This window comes from Equus caballus, chromosome 28 (assembly GCF_041296265.1).
Source record: "Equus caballus isolate H_3958 breed thoroughbred chromosome 28, TB-T2T, whole genome shotgun sequence".
Lineage (NCBI taxonomy): Eukaryota > Metazoa > Chordata > Mammalia > Perissodactyla > Equidae > Equus > Equus caballus.
In genome coordinates this window covers 35972799-35988881 of record NC_091711.1, presented here as the reverse complement: position 1 = coordinate 35988881, position 16083 = coordinate 35972799, and the positions used below count along the sequence as shown (strand labels likewise).

Sequence of the window (16083 nt, the reverse complement as noted above, 5' to 3'; positions counted from 1 at the left end):
AATCTGCATTTTAGCAAGTTTTCTGTATCTTAAGCAACTCCTACCCCCTAACCCCACCAAGATTCTGACGCATGCTAAAGTTCCAGAACCACTGTAACTTAGAGCCTTGGTTCTCCACCTTGGCTGCACATCGGGATAATAGGAGGAGGGCAGAGACTTCAAAATACTGATGCCGGGGCCCCAGCCCAGATTCTGAGTTACAGCCTGGACACTGGGAATTTTCAAAGCTCCCCAGATGATTCCAACGTGCAGCTGAGGCTCAGAACCAGCAGCTTCAAGCATTGCACATGGCTAACGCTCAAGAAATGGGAGCTGTTCTGATCACTGTTCCCTCTCAGAAAGGGTATTCCAGAACCAAGAACTTAGGTTTTGGTTCCAATCCTGGCTCTGTCACTAACTAGCGCTAAGACTTGGGGTGCGCCATTTAAGTTCTCTGGGCCTCAGTTTCTTCACCTCTAAAAATGGCAAGAATAATTCAAATAACCAGGTGCAAGCAGCGGTCAGTGCCTCATTCACAGTTGGAGCCACATAAAGGCTTCTTCACTGCCCTCCCCACCCCAGCCCTAAAGCAAAGCAGCAGCTTCATGCAAAATTGCAAACCCAACAGTCACCGCCATTCTGGAAAAGCCTGTGGCCACTTTGTTTTTAGTAGAAAGTGGGGTGAGGGGTTAGGCAGAAACAGGCACTGGGATGTCTGGGGCCATGCCAATGCCCCAGTCCCACCTCGGGGCCCCAGTCTGCTCTCTGCTACCCCCACCCCAGAGGGACGGCTCACCCAGGCTGGCCTTGTCCTTGGAAACCTCCTTCATCCTTTCCCCAACGCTTGGTCCAAAGTAACATGTTCTACAGGGTCTTGGGCTTAGCAGGCAGGTAGTTTATCCGTAATGGCTTAGAACCACCACCACCCACTTAGAAATTGCCATGAAGCGCCAGAGGCCAAGTTGAAGGTTTCCTCATGTTGTCCTACTTACTAATCTCTCTAGGAACCCATAACTTACAGGTGATAATGATTAACTTGTTAAAAATGGGGAAGACGAGTCTCAGAGAAGACAGTGTCTTGCCCATGGTTATTCGGGAAGGGTTCTTTATTTTGAAGTTTCAATATAACCAAAGGAGTGTGTCTCTAATGGTGGAAATGCAGGCACCTCAACAGCCTTTTGGGGCTAGTGTGAGGGCATGGTGGCTTCCTGGCAGCCCTTTGAACAGCAGGATCTGGGGGACCAGGGTCAGTGGTGGAGAGAAAAGCCACTACCAGGCCTGCCTTCTCCACTCAGCTCATGCTCGCTTCAGTCTCCAGCATACCTTAAGACCCAGCCAAAGAGACTGATAACCACTTTCCCTCCAATACAACCCATGACCTCCCACTTTTGTACTTTTGTTTATGCTGTTCCACCCCCTGGAACAGCCTCTCTCTCCTATCCACCAGCTGAGGAAACTGAGGCTCAGAAAGGTTGGATGATTGTGTGTCCAATCACAGGAAGGACATTGATTTTAAACAGGAGAGTGCAGCTGTTTAAGCAGAAGAATGTGGCCTTTCAACCCTGGAACGCAGCTCTGTCCCTCGAAGTCCAGGTCAGGAGGCCACCCCGTGACCTTGGTCATCGCAGGCTTTGCCTCCCGGTTATCCCATCAACCCTCTTGGAACATGAGTCTCCCCGGGCGGCCTGAGTCTCACCCATTTGTGTACTCCTCCCAGGGCTGTCCTTCCTGAATTCACCCAGAGGAAACAGGTTCTGCGCAGAATCGTATAAACTCCCTCCCCAGGACACTCACACTAGCTTAGGAACCCTGGTCGGTGGGAGGACAGCACTGAGGGTCAGCACCCTCCCCCATGGGCCTGTGTCTATAGGGATGGAAGCAGCTGACCAGGCTTCACGCCCTGGCCGAGGCTAGAGGCTCGAGGCTCAGAGCTTTGGAAACGTGGCTGCAAAGCCGGCTGGGGCGTGAACTCCTATTAGCTGTGAGAATGTCACTGCAGGGCGGGATTTATGAATCAGGCATGAAGGAAGGAAGAAAAGGGAAGAAAGCCACCGCGCCCCCTCAGAAATGCCCCATAAACCAAAACCCAGCATTAAGGGCATCAACTTCCGCCAAACGGAAGGAGACATGGTAATGTCATCCGGCCTTTGACAAAGAAACCCTCCCCTCTAGTTGACATTAGATTCAGACCAGTGTTACAATGCACTGGATCCCCTGAGAGTCCACGGGCTCCTGATCACACTGGGCTGGGCCACAGTTCTGGGACTTCACACCTGCAGTTCCCTGCCTAGAATGTTCTAGCCCCCTTTCTTAAGCCCTAAGCCTTCCTGTGGTTCTCCTCAGCCTACACTATTTCAGTGAACACCCCATCCAGGAGGCCTTCCCCAATTTCCGTGGTCTGACTCCCCACAGCACGTGGACTCACCCCTCTCGTACACCCCACATTCCACTGTAACTGACTAATTACTCACTTGCCCCCTCTGGACTGTGAGACCCCAGGAAAGGAATGTCCTTTATCCTTGTGTCCCCAGGCGCCAGCATAGGGTCAGGGAGACAGTAGGTGCTCAATTAATGCTGTAGGGATGAATGGGTGCTAAGGGGGAGGGGCAGTGGGGAAAGGCCGGGAGTGCAGGAGGCTAACAACTCATTGCATCGGCCAATCCCCAGGCGAGGGTCAGAGCGCGCCCACCACACGGCATTCCAGGCCACAGCAGGGCTCACCTGAAAGATGGGGTACTTCACGTAGCCGATCTCTATGCAGGTGCTGTCATTTGTTGGTTTGCTGGAGAGGAGTGCCTTGAACCTGAACGAGAACACAAAGAAAGAGAGAGAAAGACTCACAAACACATCCACAGCTTGCGAGAAACTCAGCTCTCTGACGACAGAAACAGGCAATATCTTGTATCCCCCCACCCTGAAATACAACAATGGTACATCCACAGATTTCTTAATTTAATGCTCCCATGATACGATGCCATAATCCAATTGGAGGTTAAAACTCCAAAGTTCAAAACAGCGTTTTGAACTGGTAAATTGTTTCTCAAACAGGTGATTGGAAAAGAACGAATGCCTTTTAAAACCCCGTCCATATTTCCAGGCCCATCACAAAGGCTGCCTCCTTCATAGAGTCCTTCCTGAGCCTGGTCCCCTCAGAGCTTTCCAGCTCCTGTCCTCCCTTCTCCTCCATCCACACATCTTGGCTCCATGAGGGCAGGGACTCCTGCTGTTTCCACCTCTGCTGCATCCTCAGAGCCTACGCCAGTCTGGACCTGGGGCACGGTAGGTATTTAATCAGTATCTGTTGACCACTTGATGATCTTCCTGTGGATGACCTTTGGATGACCTTCTGTCTGGGGTTTTAGAGGTACTTTCCTGCCATCAACTAAACTATATGCTCCTTGTGGGTATAGACCCTGTCAATTGATACTCACACACTGATAATCAATACATTTAGGAATAAACCAAGATGTGTCTTTTTTAAAATTAAACTTTCAATTTTGAAATATAGAATTTATAGAAGAGTTGCAAAGACAGCACAGAGAGCTCCCGGATGCCCTTCACCCAGCTTCCCCTAACGTTAACATCCTACACAGCCACGGCATCTTTGTCAAAACTAAGAAATTGACTTTGGTACAATATTGATCCAGTTTTTCTACAGTGTCACAACCAAGGACTATGCAAGGGACAGCATGTTTTTCTTGTGGTGGCAAAGCAGGGGTTTATATTTAGTTTAGGGGCACTGGAGATGCCAGGATGCTTCTAGGAACCCAGGAGGGCCGGTCACACACATTCATCTTCCTGGAAGTGGGTTCTGCTTCGGGGTTCCCGGTGTCCTGATCCTCTACTCCCCACCGGAGACCTGCCTCCTCCTTTCAGCATCACTCTCTCCTGTGCCCAGCTTCACTGATTTCTCTTCAGGTCCCTGGATCATGTGGTTCTAAGAGGTCAGCCCAATCGCAGCTCAAATGGAAAGGAGGACAGGCAGTAGCTGGGCCAGCGTGAGGGTGAGATCCACCACTGTCAACTCCAGTTAGGGAAAAGCAAGCTTCCAGACTTGGGTGGCTAATGCCAAAGTTCCCCGACATTTGGAGAGCAGACCTTTCCAGCCTGCTGTGTATGAGGTTTCGGGTGTACACTGCATGAGGGCACCTGGCTGAGGAGCTAAAACCCAACCCGCGCTCTGCTCAGGACGCTCTGCGCCTGGTAGGGGCTCCATCTGCCCGGAGGAACGCTGCCTGGTCTAAGTCCCACAGAGCTGCCGCTGTTCACGCCAGTGGCTGCCTGTACTCCTTCTTTTAATGGTACTAAAAAACACATAACAAAATTTACCATCTCAACCGTTTTTAAGTGTAATGTTAAGCATATTCACATTGTTGTGCAATCGATCTCCAGAACTTACTCTGTGCCCATTAAACAAGAACTCCCCATTCCCCCTCCCCCTAGCCCCTGGCAGCCCCCATTCCACTGTCTGTCTCTCTGAAGTTGACTACTGTAGGTTCCTCATACAAATGGACTCACATGCTATTTGTCCTTTTGGGACTGGCTTATTGCACTTTGCATAATGTCCCCAAGGTTCATTCACGTTGTAGCGTGGGTCAGAATTCCCTTCCTTAGTAAGGCTGAGTGATATACGTATACACCACACTTTGTTTATCCATGTAGCCACCGATGGACACCCGGGTGCTTCCACCTTTTGGCTTTGTGAACAACGCTGCTACGAACACGGGTGTACGAATGCCCTGTACTCTTGAATCCTTGACTTTGAGAAGATAACCGACCAGTCCAGTGAAGACAACACCAAAATCGAACTCCAGAGAACAGCCAGAGCGACAGCCACACTCACAATTCAGCCGCTTTCAAGACTGACAATACATACCTTGGAGATGCTGTAAATAACAGCACTTTGTGAGCATAAAATGGTCTTCCTTCTACCAGAAAGGTAACATCGGACATTTCTTTATTGTTAAGGAAATGAGGATCTAGAACAGGAAAGGGAAAAAGGGTGGCTTTAGCGGAGAGAAGGGTGAAGTCTGGATTCTGTTTCTGGAAAGTGCTAGTAAGAGCTGACAGCGAGGCCATGGAGATCAAATACTCATCGGTGAGATGGTGACCAAACAGGAAATAGAATCGATCAAGGAACACTCAAGTCACTGAAAGTCAGTTTGTCATAGGAAATCTTCATAGCTTATTTGGATGAAAACTAGCACTTCCCCATAGAAGACTCACCCACAGCCTGAGTTCAGAAGTTTCAGGTGCGAGAGGTACACAGCTGCCCACCTGGCTTCTAAGAGTGCCACCCACCCCACCTTCGCTCCTCCTTCGGGGCTCAACACACTCCCTGCCCGGTGGAAGTGGTTTACAAGAGCTGCTCCTTGCCCCTGTGTTCCAGATGATTAGAAACCTCAGCCCTTCCTTCCCCAGGTCAGTGGCAAATGAGCCAGTTCCCTGCCCTCGTCTCCAATAATAACCAAGAACAGAGAACTAGCTCTTACAGAACACCTATGAGGTGCCAGGCACTGTGCAAGCTGGCACCACACTGTGTAAACTCATTCAGTCCTGGGAGATCGGGACCACTGTCGGGTGTGCATTTGAGGAAACTGAGGCACAAAGAAGTTATAGTGACTTGTTCAAGCTAGTAATAGGTGGAGAAGCCAGGATTTGAACTCCGACATTCTGATTGGAGGGCCTGCATCGTTAAGCACTAGATCCTCCGATTTCCCTGTCATTTTAGCCATTTAGACCTGCGCCTGCTGAGGGTGCCCGTCTGTCCTCAGCTCAGCATTCTGCCTTGTTGGGAATATCCACCCACACCCGCCCCCCCCCCACCCCACCGCTGCTCCTACCAGGCTCCACCCCGTTCAGTTCCTAAGTCAGGCCCCACCCAGGTAAGAGGGCAACATGGCTCCAACCTTTGGTGGGGCTTCCTACGAGGTCACCCGCCGTGTTAGCTCACTGGAGTCTCTAAATTTAAGATGATCGCTCTGGGTGTCCGCACCCAAGTTCCTGAGTCTGAGCATGCACGGCCTTCCCAGCTCATGTGGAAAAGATTCTTCCCGCAGAATGCTCCTTGCCTAGTGCCTCTGTTCCCGCGAACAGCACCACCACCCACCAGGTGCCCAAGCCAGGGATCTGAAGGCAACAGGACACCTTCCTCTCCAGGGCTCACCAGACCTAGTCCATCGCAGACACTACCCTTTCCTCCTCCTAAGTGTTTCTCAAGTCCCCCACTTCTCTCCATCCCCTCTGCCACTGCCCTGGTTAGGACCACGTCCTCTCTTGTCTGGGGACCTGCAAGAGCCTCTGCTGGTCTCTGCTTCCACTCGCAGCCCCCTCAATCCGATGGTCCCCCTCACCGCAGAGTCTTCCTTCCTAAAGGCAGATCTGATCACGCCCCTCCTCTGCTGTAAACCTTTCAATAGTTCCCTGGTGTCCCCAGGATAGAGTCCAAACTTCTTAACAAGGCCCCTTGAGGTTGGGCTCCTGCTGTCTTCTCCGGCCTCTCTCGAGTCATACCCTCTGTCAAACTGCATGTGTGCCTGAGCCATATGGGGCTGTTCCCCACCAGTGCTATGGGGTCTCTTACCTCTGGGCCTTTGCACATGCTGTTCCTTCTACCTAGAACACTCTTCCAACCCCTTCCAAACCTGGTGCACCCCTACATGCTCTTCCAGCCTCAGTGCAGACACCTTCCATCAATAAGCCTGATTCCCTGCCCTTTCCAGACCGACTGAGCATCCTCCAGCAGGGCTCTCATGGGGCTTGTACTGCCCTTGCTGAGGCCTCACTGCTACAGTGTATCCACTGTCTATTTGTCTGCCTCTCCCTCGGGGCTGCACGCTCTGGGAGGATAGGACCTTATCTGTCCTTTTCACATCCTTTCCTCTGTGTCTAGCACAGAAAGGTGGTAGAGTATAGTAAAAGTGTGGGCTCTGGGGCCAGAAATCTTAGCTGTGTGACCTTAGGCAAGTCACTGAACCTCTCTGTGCCTCAGTTGCCCCTTCTGTAAAATGGGGATGGTACATCATAGAACTGTACTGAGCATTAAATGAATCCTGTAAAGCACTTAGCAAAACGGCTGACACAAACTACTCCTCAATAGACACGACCATTATCGTAGATGCTTAATTAATATTTTTTTGAATGAATGAAAGAACGCTGAGACCCTTGCTTCAGAGTCTTGTTCTAAGAGCCTGTCGGGCACATCAGGCCCCTTCTTAGCCTGGGGACCCACTTGCTGATGACAGGGCCCTCCCAGGGGTTAAAGGGCTACCCTGTAATGAGACCCCAGCTGCTCCCTAAGGCTGAGTTTAGGCTGTCCTAAACCACTGATGGTGGGCACCAGCCCCCTGGATTCCTGGGGGCTGTGACCCCTCACTCCCACAGCTGTTGGACCCCCAGCCTGGCCCCATTTGCCCAGACCCTGCTGTCACTTGGACCCAGAATCTGCTTTCCCGGCTGATTCTCTTCACTCGGCCCTCGAAGGTGGGATGGCCCCTCAGCCCCTGCGCTGCCCCAGACGGTGGCCCTGCTGGTCTTACTCTCCTGTTACTCTCAGCACGTGTAGCTCCCTCACCAGTTCATATTTAAAAAAGGTTTTCTTTTAAAATATATCAAAAAAGCATAAAAAGTCAAAGTCACCTGTAATCCCACTATCTTTACAATTTTTTATTAAAAAAACACTTCCAAAACTATCCAAGTAAAGGGAAGAGAGACTATAGGGAAGGCTCAGAGTTGCCTAAAACTCACTTCTCAGATTGCTTTAAAGACCGTTGTCAGTGTGACTTTCTCTCTCTTCTCAGCACCCTGCCTCCCTCTGCTCCCTCTCTCCCATTTGCACTGTCCACCTCCAACCAGCCCCCACGCTTGCTGCCCAAGTTGCTAATATCTCCTACCTTTTCACCATTCTCTCCCAGAATTCACTGGAAGGGCAAGTATCACAAAAAAGCCATGTGCTCTCCAATTTGCCACAGTCCCCACCACTCCCTATTGTTTACACTTCACTCATTTATATGACCTGTCTGGCCCTCTACAGATGCCTATTTGGGACGCTTGTCACTGATTATTCTTATTTTTTCTTTAAAGCAGGTCCCTAAAGAACCACTATTGGCAATGTTTAGTTATCCTAGCTTGAAATGATGCACTGAAGATGAAAACACTGCATGCTCCACATTCCATTTATTAATCATTATATCTTCTGCCTTTCTTCTTTCATACCATGAGCTTCGAGCCTCTCAGGCCTGCCTTCCTTCTCTTGGTGCTAACCCTTGGAATTCCAATGCTTGGCCTGAAAACCAGGCCCTTTGAATTGCTAGGGAAAGAGATCTTGGCAAGTTCAGATGGAGGAAATGTTCCCTCTTCTCCGGGAGGTACAGGAAAGCAGATTTTAGGAAACAGCCCTTGCAAATGTTTGCTCTACTAAGGGTACCTTGTAAGGCACCCAGATGTCAGAGATTATTACCATGTCCTGGGAATGTCACCTCCAACCTCTGAAGTCTATTAATTTGGTTGGTCTTTATAATTTGTTGCCCTGATGATATTTTAATTAACACCTATTTTCTACAAGGTAGAAATACTTGTGGTTGTGGTACATCCTGGTTTGCCCACATGAATGGGTGTAAAGAAAAACAGATAAGCTTTGATTTGGCTGCTAAGTTTTTCATTTTGGCAAAAAGCTGGGTCACTTAAATTACCAACTTATTCACGACAGGAACAAAAATAAAACAGTTCCGTGAATTCAGCCTTTCCACTTATTTAAACTAGATCACCTGTTTTAAAAGCAGTGGTTTTGCTAAAGAGTAGAATTTTCCGATGCTTCCATCTCTCCAACGTTTCCCAATCTTTTCAAAAAAGGAAATAGGAAGGAGGAAAGCCCCAAACCTTCACTGGAAAAGGAACCCTTTATCTTTAATATTTTATAACTCCCCGGGCAGCAAGCTGACAGGCCCTTGCAAGAGAAGGCTCATGTTTCAGGCTTCAAGGCAGTTTAGCATTTCTTTGTCTTTTTTTCTAGGCTGATCTGCCAAGCTGCAGCAGCTGTGACATGGGACGACACACAGCGCCTGCCTCTTGGGGTGGCCTGAGGATCACTTGAGATGGGTAAGTCAAGTGCTTGGCTGGGGCCAACTCAACCAAGTGTCCAAGGAGAACAAAATGTGGTTACTGCCACTCTCATGGGATTTCAGAGCATCCCATCTCCCGGGCTCAGGTACGTTCCCTTCGAATGTGTGTGTGTGTGTGTGTGTGTGTTGTGGGGGGACACTTGTTCCCCTCTCCTCCTAGTTCCCTCCCATGGACTTCCATTAGAGGAACACTGCTGGCCTGTCGTTGTCCCCTGCTTGCTCCTCCTCCGGGAGGAAGAGGGACTTCTTAGAGGGGAGTCTCTAGGGGAGGGCTGCCTCACAGAGCACGGCCTTCTTTTGGCCTCGACCTGCCTGCAGGGAGCGCACGGGCTGGGGCTGGGGAGGCCTTCTGGAGTCCACAGTCCATCACTGTCTGTGACTGCGGGAGAAAGACGCTCCATCAGAGGAACGAGGCCCTGGCGCATCTCTCTGTCCACATCCCTGGGGTATATCCTCCAGTTATCCCGTAATAGAGGTGACATCCTGATCTTCACCTGCCTGGCTCCTGTATCTATCTTGGCTGCTGTTGGATACGCCCTTCCTTCTTTGATGACATTCGCCTCCCCCTGGTCCTCAAAGCCACAGCCCACGCTGCGCAGGGCCCGTCGGCCCGGTGAAGCACACTCACCCAGTCGCGAGGTCTGTTTCCGTTTGATCTCCGTGAGCTTGGGGATGGGGTAGGGCCCGTAGCAGTGAGTGAAGATGACACACAGCTGCTGGCTGATCACTTCGTTCTGCGGAAAAGAAAGAACAGCTCACATTGCTGGGGCCAGTGCGCAGCCTGTCCAAACTCTTGCACAGGAACACGCGCCCCCCCCAAGGCAAGGGGAGCCCACAAACTGATCGCAGCTTCCAAGAGAAAGTCCCCTGGACATGATGCATGCAGTTTGCCCTAGCAGGCCCTGGACCGGCTCGCTCTGTCAGTCCACCATCTCTTTCCAGCTGGGTCACTGGTGAAGGCGTAATTTGTAATTGAATCCTTCTCTCTTGCCCTCATCGTTTACCATCCATTGGGAAGCAGGTTTTGTAACTCACAGAATGGAAACTAAGTTTTTATCCCAAACACACCTTTATCAATACTCCAAAATTCTGATTATAGCTAATTATCCTGAAACTAGCAGCAGGAAGCCCTTTCGATCCTGGGATGGTGCTCTCCAGCACCAAGACACAAATGCTCCCCATTCAACTTTCTTATGAATCGGATTCTGGTCCTGGGGCATTTCCGGATCCAGGAGCGCTCAGCTGAATCATTTTCTCAAAAAAGCGCGAAGGAAACAGTTCTGCGATGCAAAACTCCAGCTGCCCCTGATTGCTCAGGCATGAAGGAGCCTGTTTCTGTTGACCCCCATTCTTTACGTTTATTGCCTCCTTCCCCCTGGGGCCCCCTGCTGTTCATTAATCTCCCTTCTACTGCAGGTGTCCAGGGGAAGCCAGGCATCACAGCATTTGGAGGCTTTTTATTGGGGGAGGGGAGTTGAAACTAGGGGCCAAAAAGGGGGGTTAGACAGAAAGACATTTACAACATATTAAGAAAAGTAGGTTACAACACAGTTTGTACCATATATTTTTGGAAATAAAACCCTACATATATATTTGGACAGATATGTATAGAAAAAGGTCTGGAAGAATAGAGTAGCTACTTTTGGGTGGGATTATGATGTTTTCTCTTTTCTTTTTATCTATATTTTCTACAAGAAAGTGTTGCTTTTGTATTAAAAACAATAAATATTATTTTTGATTTTAAAAGATGGGTTTGGGACTACTAATGATGTCAGTGGTTCAAGCTATTCTGAAATCGACTTCATTGTGCTCCCAAAGCAGAAGGATACAGCTCAACCTAGGAGAGGAACATCCAAACCTTCTATTAAAGTGGGTGAGACACCAAAGGGCACCATGTGACCTCTGAGTGATCCGCAGAGGCGCCTAAGGAGACACAATCATATTGGATGGAAAAAGGGACTCTGCTTTAAAAGAAGATGCCTTGTAACCAAAGGGTGTTAAATGCTCCTCTCACTTAACACTCACAAAGTGACTGCCTGTCTCATGGCTTAATGCTGTGGTTCTCAAAGTGTGGTCCTCGGACCAGTAGCACCACATCACCTGGGGGCTTGTTAGAAATGCAAATCCTCAGGTCCCATCTCAGATGTTCTGACTCAGAAATGCTGGGGGTGGGGCCCAGTAATCTGTATTTTAACAAGTTTTCTGGTGATTCTGATGCTCCCTAAAGTTTGAGAACCACAGGGTTCATGTACTGAAATTCTGTCTTGGGTTTGACCTGGGCTGGGGGCTGTAAATTTGTTTCTTCTGGTCTAAAGCCTTGCCAATCAAATGTGCTCCATCAACCAGCAGCAGCAGCAATATCGCCTGGGAGCTTGTGAGAAATGCAGACTCTCACCGTAGGGCCACTGAATCAGAATCCACGTGAACACGCTCTGCAGGTGCAGATCCCCATGCACACTGGTGTTGGAGAAGCACTGAGTGGTGGGCAGAATTATGGCCCCCTAGAAGATGGCATGCCCTAATCCCTGGGACTGTGAATACCATGAGATGCCACGCCCATGAATATATTACCTTACAGGGCAAAAAAGACTTTGCAGGAATAATTAATGTTACTAACTAGTTGATCTTAAAAGACGGGGATTATCTTAGAGGGCCCAATGTAATCACATGAGCCCTTAGACTTAGAGGCAGATGAGGAATTCAGAAGCGATGAAGGAGAAGAGGAAGTCAGAGGGACTGGAAGCCTGAGAAGGATCAGATGAGCTGCTGCTGGCTTGGGGACGGAGGGGGCCACATGGCGAGCTTGAGAGGGAAAGTAGGCAACAACACCAGGAGCAAGATGGGACCCCCAGCTGACAGGCAGCAAGGAAATGAGACCTCAGTCCTACAACCACAAGGAAATGAATTCTACCCAAACCTGAATGAGCTTGCAAGTGCATTCTTCCCCAAAGCCTCCAGATGGGAACACAGCCCAGCTGACACCTTGCTTTTGGCCCTGTGAGACCCTAAGCGAAGAGCCCAGCCGAGACGCTGTGCCCTGACTTCCGACCCACGGAAATCATGAGATAATAGACGGGTATTGTCTTCAGCCTGTAAGTTGTGTGATTGGTTACTGCAGCAATAGAACACTAATACACCTTGTCTAGAGTTTGCCTCAGGTGACCACATTTCATCATCCCTGTGGCCTCAGACTACCAGACACACCGTGGACACTCAATGAATACTTGCTGGTCATGAAAAAGATGAAGCCTGTGACCTGCTAAATGCTCTATACAGACTGTATGATGAATGGTGCTGGTCTCATTCCTATGCACCAGGATTTGTCTTGTGAGCCTTGCTGGTGAGCCAGCCCTGTCTAATCAACTCAGGGTGAATGAATGAAAATCCATTTCCTGGACTTGGTGGCCCGTAAGAGGGACGTGAGCTGCCAGTGGACTCTTCCGTGGGGTTTGTGTTTTTGGTGGCGGTGGCTTTTCAAGTCAATTCAATAGGTACTTATTAACCATCCAAGAGGCGTCCCAGACTGTGAAAGGAGCTGTATCCCGGGCGACAGAAGCAGGCAGGGCGAGACCTCTCCCCTCCAGGACTCACAGCTCAACCTCGACCTCACTGCCTAACTTCAGTGTGTGCTATGTCACCCGAGTAAGTAAAGATAAGGGCTGGCCACGCCTGTTCCAAACGGACAACGCTCAAATACTCAAACATTATCTGGAGGTGCACAACCACCCACTTCTAAGTGAGGGCTGCACAGAGTGACCTGATTCCAAAAAGGACAGTCTGGAAAGGTGAGGAAAGAGTAAGTTTGTGGTGGAGAAACTTGACAAGTATGACCTTAGCCAGGTGATCAAGGTCATCATCAACAGTGATAGCACGTCCCCTTGATGTGATGAGAATGGCACTTGACCTCTGTGGTCCTCCTCCCTGAAAACCGTAATCCCAGGCTAATCATGAGAAAAACGTCACACGTTCCACTAGACAGCATCCTATAAATTACCTGCCCAGGACTCCTCAAAATTGTCAAGGTCATCTAAAACAAGGAAAGTCTGAGAAACCGTCTCAGCCAAGTGCAGCCCAAGGAGGCACGGCCACTAAATGCAATGTGGTGTCCTGGATGGGATCCGGGAGCAGAAAAAGACACTAAATAAGAACTAAGTGAATAGGACTAAAGTATGGGACTTAGTTAATAACAATGTATCAATGTTGGTTCATTAATTATAACAAATGTACCATGCTAATGTAAGATGTTAATAATGAGGGAAAGTGGGGGAGGGGTTATATGGGAACTCTGTGCTATCTTATCAATTTTTCTGTAAATCTAAAACTTTTCTAAAAAATAAAGTCTATTATTAAAGACCTGCCCAATGAGGGAATAGGATCATTATGAGGAAAGCACTAGACGTTCAGGTGAGAAGAGGAAAGAGAAAGGGTCAAAGGTTAAAGTGGCCATCCACAGTCATCGGGGCTTTATTCACTCATCCCCCAAAGGTTCCATGAATATGAACCTTTCCCCACACCCTAAGCTACGCATTCACTAATTCTTTCCTCAACTATTTACTGAGCATCTATGAAGGGCCAGGCACTGGCTAGGCCCTGGGTGCCTGCACTATGATGCGCCCAACGTCAGCTTCAAAGATGCTGCCTTTTCCAAGCCTTTCCGGCCACTGCTCTTTCAGAGACTAGAGCCCTAAGAGAAACTCCCCAGTGCGTCTCTCAATTCATCTGTTTGTCCAGGTGTCTGCTCGGCGCACTGCCCTGTGTGCTTCCTCTAGGCGATGGGGTTGTGGGCATAATTCACTCTGGTTACCCAGCACCCAGAACGAATCAGGACTCCAGGAGGGCTCCTTCAAGGGAGGCGGGGTGGCTGTAATTAGTATCAGTTGACAGCGACAGTCGGGTGAGACCCATTGGGTTAAATGGTCAGTTTGGGGCAGTGAATTGGGTTATTCTATGAGATTGCTTAGCTCTGGACCAAACCTGAAGACAGCAGAGCAGAATTAGCCCAATGCAGGCTGTCTCTGTTTTGGAGGCGGGGGTGGGTGGGGTGGTTGTGCTGGAGCAGATGCTGATACTCTCCTCTGAGTGGCACATTCAAGCACAGTGCTTTTAGGTCCAAGGTGTGACAAGACTCCAACCTCAGGGGCAGCAGGCCAGTCTTTACATGCAGGCTCTGACCTTGGAGGCCAGGGCAAGCCTGAGGAGGGGGGTGTGGGGCGGCCAGGTGGGCGTCTGGCCAGGCCTGAGCACACAGCGCCTGGTTAGCAGTTGCTATTGGCATGCCGCTGGGTGAACCTGCTGTTCTGGTGTCTTGTCAGAAATGCTGGGTGTGCACATGGGGTGCCCTCAGGTCCTCGGGACTCAAAACTGTGTGGCCACACAGAACTAAAGAGGAATGAAGTGAAGTTCTTAATGCCACTCTTACCAGGAGACCCTCCTAAGATGGACTCCTGTGGATTTTGGGGCTGACATCTCACCTCTCTGCCTCTGATCTCTCACTCCTCTCCTACAAAGATACTGAAACACCTTCTTCTCTTCTGAAAGGAACACTATGATTAACCCCAAAGGTCCTTTATAGGGCACTCAGGCTGAGGTTCTATGTAGTGATAAAAACATGGACAATGGGGCCAGATGGAGGTATGTCCCAGTCCTGGTCCTCACTCACCAGCTCTGTGACCTTAGCAAAGTTACTCAGCTTCTCTGGGCTTTGGTGTTCTCTTCCAAAGTGGATAAAGAACACCTGCTATGAGAGCTAAAAAAGATAATGCATCACGTTATACCATTAGGTTGAACCAAAGGGAAGTGCCAATACTTGACCATTTTTAACCCAAAAAACAGCAATTTCTCATAATTCAAACTAATCTCTATTTTTCTAAATTCCAAAATGTCATAAAATTAATGGCAGCTTTTAGGAAGAGAAAAAAAGCTCATCATGTTAAACATACACATCCATTTCAAACTGAGAAATGCTAAAAGGTGAAAATAGCTTCATCTTAGAATCAAGAGAATGTGGAATTACTGCTACTTTCTGGGGACACTGGCAGTGATTTTGCTGCCTCAATCCATCGTCAACAGCGATTTGTCCCTCCAACTGGTCTCCTCCCTTGTGGAGCCTCTCTCACCTGGAGCAGACCTGGAAAAGAGGGGGGAGGGCTGCTCACCCCCAGCGGGGTTCCATGAGGTCAGCGTAGCCCGGAGTCTGTCACTCACCCCAATGGAGTTGTGTACAAGATGAAATTGAACACATAATGAACTTCGAGTGCGTTTAAATCATCACCCATTTATTTTGATACGTACTGTCTATTCACGGCAAGTGATGGGGACTTTTTATTTACGGTCGTAATATAACGTTTCCTTTCTAAATACAATTAAGGGAAGGTAAGTTGATTTAAAAAAAATCAAGCAAGTAATAACCAGTGAAAATATCCTTTAGGAATGAAAGGGAAATCAGACATTCTCAGCTGAAGGAAAACTACGAGATTTGCCACTCGAAGACCTACCCTACAAGAATGGCTGAAGGAGGTTCTCTAAACAGAAAGGGAAGGATAAAAGAAGGAACCGTGGAACATCAGGAAGAAAGAACGAACACGACGAGCAAAAATATGGGAAAACATAACAGGCTTCCCTTCTCCTCTTGAGTTTCCTAATTATGTTTGATGGTTGATGCAAAAATTACAACAGTGTCTGATGTGGTTCTAAGTGTATGTAGACGAAATATTTAAAGACAATTATGACATAAATGAAGGAGGGTAAAGGGACAAAAAGGGAGGTAAGCTTTCTATACTTGACTTGAACTGGTCAAATGATGATACCAGTAGACTGGGATGTTATGTATACATAAGGTAATACTTTGAGTAACCCCCTAAGAAACTAGACAAAGAGGTACATTCAAAATAGCGTAGAAAAATAAAAATAGAATATTAAAAAATGTTCAAGTAGTCCACAGGAAGGCAGGAAAAAGAAAAGAGAGAAACAACTCAGATCAAACAGG

General features: G+C 48.8%; 1 protein-coding gene across 4 annotated transcripts in view; it reads right to left on the bottom strand.

Annotated features, from left to right (window-relative positions):
• The window catches only part of ABTB3 (ankyrin repeat and BTB domain containing 3), a 307733-nt gene that overhangs the window by 14571 nt on the left and 277079 nt on the right, over nucleotides 1-16083 (bottom strand). For all 4 annotated transcript variants that reach the window (XM_023631669.2, XM_023631671.2, XM_023631670.2 and 1 more), the window contains 3 exons: nucleotides 9727-9832; nucleotides 4856-4958; nucleotides 2701-2782 (listed from right to left, as the gene is read on the bottom strand). In XM_023631669.2, the coding sequence (XP_023487437.2) occupies nucleotides 2701-2782; nucleotides 4856-4958; nucleotides 9727-9832 (291 nt within the window). The remainder of the gene's footprint in view (nucleotides 1-2700; nucleotides 2783-4855; nucleotides 4959-9726; nucleotides 9833-16083) is intronic.